The sequence below is a fragment of the Mesocricetus auratus genome, unplaced genomic scaffold (genome assembly GCF_017639785.1).
Source record: "Mesocricetus auratus isolate SY011 unplaced genomic scaffold, BCM_Maur_2.0 Super-Scaffold_100009, whole genome shotgun sequence".
Taxonomy (NCBI): Eukaryota; Metazoa; Chordata; class Mammalia; order Rodentia; family Cricetidae; genus Mesocricetus; species Mesocricetus auratus.
The window spans coordinates 66,077,587-66,083,074 of record NW_024429193.1 but is presented as its reverse complement, the minus strand read 5'-3'; the positions used below and the strand labels follow the sequence as shown (position 1 = coordinate 66,083,074).

At 46.4% G+C, this 5,488-nt stretch overlaps 1 protein-coding gene across 1 annotated transcript; it reads right to left on the bottom strand.

Moving 5' to 3' along the window:
• Positions 1 to 1,125: 1,125 nt before the first annotated feature.
• On the bottom strand, positions 1,126 to 5,477 carry Cks1b (CDC28 protein kinase regulatory subunit 1B). Its single transcript, XM_005080185.4, has 3 exons — positions 5,237 to 5,477; positions 2,583 to 2,710; positions 1,126 to 2,038 (listed from the first exon to the last, which is right to left on the bottom strand). Exons 1-3 carry the CDS (start codon positions 5,293 to 5,295, stop codon positions 1,986 to 1,988), a joined length of 240 nt encoding a protein of 79 aa, XP_005080242.1. The 5' UTR covers positions 5,296 to 5,477; the 3' UTR covers positions 1,126 to 1,985.
• Between the last annotated feature and the right edge of the window lie 11 nt (positions 5,478 to 5,488).

The following is a 5,488-nucleotide window of genomic DNA, read 5'->3' as shown; positions in this document are numbered from 1 at the left end:
TCACAGTCCCGCCTTACAATGCTTCATGCTGATTGGCTATTCTGGCTGTCGCTTACTCCTATCAATAGTCCCGTTGGTCTAGCTGGCGGTCACTTACAAGCTTTATCTAGGCGCTGAAGGAAACGCTAAGTTGTTATTGGCGACACCACGTAGTCATCGCTGCCCGGAAATAAGAATAGGGGCCTGGCCTTTGCCCGTGGAGGGCGGGACTTACAGAGTTTGGGACACGAATGGACCTTACTGGGAGATTCTTTTTTTTTTTTTTTTTGGTTTTTCGGGACAGGGTTTCTCTGTGGCTTTGGAGGCTGTCCTGGAACTCACTCTGTAGACCAGGCTGGCCTCGAACTCACAGAGATCCGCCTGCCCCTGCCTCCCGAGTGCTGGGATTAAAGGCGTGCGCCACCAACACCCGGCACTGGGAGATTCTTTAAGGATTGTTGGGTGCCGCTTTTTAGTACTGGAAGGAAATGAAAATCTGATTCTGTTTCATTCAGATACTAAAAACATCTAGGCAGGATCCCACTGCATGACCCTGAAACTTATTTATACAAGTCAGCATGGCCTCGAACTCTGCCTCTTCCCTGAGTGCTGGGATTCAAGGCGTGAGCTACGACGCCCCACCACATTCTCACCCTTGAGTGCCCTGTTTTCATTAGCTAAGGCTAATTCTAGACCAAGGAGTCCGGAGCTAGTATTGGCATCAAAAGACATTGCCTCTTGTTTTTTCGAGATAGGGTTTCTCAGTGTAGCCCTGGCTGTCCTGAAACTCACTCAGTAGACCAGGGGGCCTTGAACTTTGGAGACTGGAGACTGCCCCCCCCCAAGTGCTGGGGCGTTTCAGCCACTCCAAAGAATTACTCTTGGATATCAGATAGTTCTAATACTCAACCACATTTGAAATCCAGCTCCATAGCTGACAAGTCACAGGTGCAGGAGTCCTAAGCAGGTACTATGGCACCGGAAAGCGTTAACACTCCACGGCTACCCCATCTTCACATGCGCTTCAAGTAAATGACAGCTTCTGACTGCAGCAAAGTTCATCTGCTCCGATGAGACAAGGTTGTCCCAGTAAAACCATTATCTCAGGCTAGTAATCAAGAGTGAATTTACACTTCAGCAAAAAAATTTTTTAAAAAAGATTTATTTATTTAATGTACATTGGGGGGTTTTGCCGCACATAGTCTGAGTGTCAGATTCCTTGGAACTGGGGTTATAGACAGCTGTGAGCCACCATGTGGGTACTGGGAATTGAACCTGGGTCCTCTGAAGAGAGAGCAGCCAGTGCTCTTAATTGCTGAGCCATCTCTCCAGTCCCAACAGATGTTTTTACAGTAAGTTCAATTAAACTAGACTATAGTTATTGCAATATCCAACTGAGCCTCGTTACTGCAAGGAGCCAGAATCCACCATCCACCTTTCAGAATCAGAACGGTCCCAGAATATCACCTTGGTTGCAGGACGGTGGGTGGCTCAGAGGCAATGGGGGGTGGGAAGTACACAATGACATAGGGATAGGACAACCTTGTAACCACAGCTTTAGATGATAAAAAACTTCCTTTAATCAAGGCTTGTAACACGGAAGAGATTTGTCAGATAAAATGGAAAGTTCCCAATACATTGAAACGTAAATCCCTAAGTCACCATAAATACAATACCCAATAGTAAAAAGCACAACAGCAAATTCACACCATCCCTGTTAACAGCCATGATCTGATTTTTCACACGCTTCTGAGAGATGGCAAGTACGGCCTGCTGGATACAGCGCACACTAGGTCTCTGAGGTCACACTCATCTGACGGGTTGTGGCATTGGTGGCTCAGGTCAAGAAGCAAAGGAGGTACCAGCACATTCAAAAAGTGTATTGAACGAACATCCTTTAAACGCCAAAGTGAGAAATAAGACAGCAACATAACCATGCTATCAGAAAGACGGTAGGAGGGAAGGACAGCTGGGAAGAGCTTGGGCTGAAAGTTGGTTCAGCAGCTTCATTTCTTTGGCTTCTTGGGTAGTGGCCGCCGGAAGAGTAAGATGTGAGGTTCTGAAAGAATTAGTGAGATCTAAGAAGGAAACTCACACCATTCAAGCAGTCAATAGGGCACACCACCAGCATCACCCTCCCTCAGCCACACCCACTTAAGCTTCATAGCCAAATCAGACATGAGCACACTGCCTTAGAATCAGCCCCTGGAGTCTGGCCTTTCTGCCATCGACAGAATGTTTCTTCTGTTGTCTGTACAGCCCTGGGGTGTCCTTTATTAGTTTTGCCTGGCAGCTGGTGTCTGGTGTCTTAACAAGAAACAGAATTGCCTGTGTTTGTTTGGAATACATCCAGTTATTTGCAGAAGTCATAATCAGGGTATATGTGGACTTGAAGAGTATCCTTCAGCTCAACCAAAGACTACAGAGCTTTTTTTTTTTAAAGTAAGGTTGTCCCTGATCTTCCTAATGTTTTTACTCTCATTTTTGTCATTCTAGTTTCTTTGCATAGGGGGAAGAATCCTATATGATGCCCCTCCCTGTATTGTTCTGGTTTATAATCTTCCTCCTTCAGCCAGAACGAAGCTTCCTTACATTGCACTGACCTGGTTCATGGATCATATAATGGACCCATCCCTGACTCTGCTGAACGCCAAGATTTCTCCATTCAGATTCAGACATCAAATGGGTTTTAGGGACCAGCTTGGCTATGTCCTTGGGCAACATGACATGCCTGTAACAGAAACAAGGGGATGTGAAGAGTTTGTGTTAGTTGGGGGTACACTGACCTATATACAAAGACAAGCAGAGGAAAAACATGCTGAGTGTGGTAGCTCACACCTGCAATTCTGACACTCACAGGGGTATGGCCAGAGGATTTAAGGAGTTTGAGGCTATTCTGGGTTACAGAGAATCAGTGAACACAAGTAAGTAGCTGGGCATGGTGGTGCACGCCTTTAATCCCAGCACTTGGGACCATGAGTTAGGTGGATCTCTTGAGTTCTAGGCCAGCCTGGTCTACAGGTTCCAGGCTACATAGAAACCATCTCAGGGAAAAAGCCAAAAAACAAAATCAGCAACAAAAAAATCAAACCAAACCAAAAGAAAGAAAATTAAAGCAGCAACTAGTTCCTGATATCAGGGATTTGTATAATCTTACTGTGGAATATTGTGCACCAGAAGCAGCCAGAAACATGAGTTTTATGAATTTTTTTGAGAATATTAAAAATACAAATCAACAACTTGAATGAATTCCTGGATATAAGACACTGATATTTGCATTTTCTCTGATTTCACAGGCCTTACAATCCTCTAGCTGATAACCCTTTTATCCAACCTAGGACTGGTTAAGGAAGAAGTTACTTTGTGGAGAGGAAAGGTATATTATGGAGTGTGGTATGGAACAGGTATCAGAGAAAACATGTAAACATCCACACTGAATTCATTTTCCAACCTTTTCTTCCCTCCCCCCTTTTCTCTGTGTAACAGCCCTGGAACTTAACTGTCCAGGCTGGTCTTGAACTCACAGAGATCCGCCTGCCTCTGCCTCCAGGGTGCTGGGATTAAAGGCGTTCGCACTACCACTGCATGACTAGTTTTCCAACCCTTAAGGGATGTGCTATGACACTTGGGAAATCCCATGCTTTCCTAACCAAAGGTCAACGGCAAAAAAGAAGTTATCCGACTTGACTCAAAACCACCTCAGGTAGAGTTTATCAAGCTCAATGAAAATGTACTAAATGCTCCTGGCCCCATAATTCTAGGTCATGTCAGAAAAGAACTCACACTCCACCAAGTCCCAGGCACATAATTGTAACTTCAATGCACAGGATTTCCTCCCCCAAACAAAAATGCCACCTCTAAGCTAAAAGTTACATCTTCTTGAGGATGAAGCCACTGATTTCTTCCCAGCCATAAAAATGTAAAAAAGATGTTTTATTTACAGCCATGGAAAACAGCTGAGGACAAAAGTTAATTGAATCCGAGAAGGATGTGGCTGTTTATCCCATAAGTAACAAGCCAGCCTGACCCTGCTGAGTTTCTGAGACCCAGGTGATGTCAGTAAAATGGTGTGGGATTTTTCCTGCCCCCCTCAAATTTGTTATTTATACTTATCAATACACACCAATTCTCCAGGCTGCCCAAAGGCCTGAGGTAGGACAAGTGAAGAGATACAGGAAAGCTAATTTTCATTATATGTTCTCTAGTTAAGGAGCCATGATACAAAATTAGAAAGTTGCTTTAAGTATTACAAGCGATACAGACCAGTGTAGTGTCAACCTTTGTAGAACGTCGTCTTCTCTTATTTTCACGTCCAAACGCTTGTACACTCAGCGGAAGGGTGTCTCTACATTCCTTAGCAGACAGCCTGCATTTTAGACTCACAAGCTATTTCTCTTCCCTGTGTTCTAAGGGTCTCATCTCAGGCATCGCCTCTAGCGAAATTTCCCCAGCCTTCCCCCTTCTTCGCACGCTCTCCTCACACCTGTGCTCAGCTCTAGTACAACAGAAGGTACTTTTCATGGAGTCAGTTTAGTCCACGTTTTTTAAGTCCGTTGTAAGCAATGACCACGCACTACTTTGCACTTTGTTGTCTCGAGACAGGGTCCAGGCTGGCTGGAACTTGTGACAGTCCTGCAGCCTCACTTTCCAGAATGCTGAGATTAAAGGTGTGAGCTACCGTACCAGCTTACCTCGCACCTTAACAGAACTCTTGAAACCTGTGTGCACGCCATAAACGCTCCAGTATTTGAAGGGTATCTACCTACGCCCAGTCTGTAAACCCTCTATCTAAAACTGGGCGAACGTCCACGCTCCTATTCTTTTTTCATAAACTAGTAACACTGAAGCTCTTACGGAACTGTCCTTTCATTGCGAACACGAAACTTTCAGCTCTGCTTTGGCTACCCTCTTTCTTCAGTAGACTTTGGAATTTCGGTAAAGCGTGCATTCCTATTAGGCAAATTAACATGCACCAACAAAGTTACGCGAGTGACGTGAAAATTCCCAACGGTAAAGCTTCTACTTAACAAGCAGCCAACTCCAAATTCCCTTTCATTGTTTTACGGCCTCCGTCTACCTTCCGCGCATGCGCCTTGCTAGTGCACCGCCCCCCCCCAAAAACCCTCTTGCGCACGCGCCGGTCCTGCTCCCTCCCCCCCCCCAACCCTGCCGCCCCCCGGCCTGGGTCACTAACTCCTCGGTTGCTCTCTTCTGTCAAGGCGCACAACTTGGCTGTAGTCCCCGCGCTGGTACTAACCGGTACTCGAACTCCTCGTCGTCGTATTTGTCCGAATAGTAAATTTGCTTGTGCGACATGACTGCTCCGCCCGAGGGCCCTCAGCCCCGCGCCGCCGGCCTCCAGACAACTCCGAGCAGCACGCGCTCCCACCCTCTTTGGCCTCGCTTTCAAACACACCGCCCGCGCTTCCCATTGGTCGCTTCGGCCGGAGGCGGGACAGCTCCATTTTGAGGCTCCCGATTGGCCTGCATCGGTGTCTCCGCGAGTCCG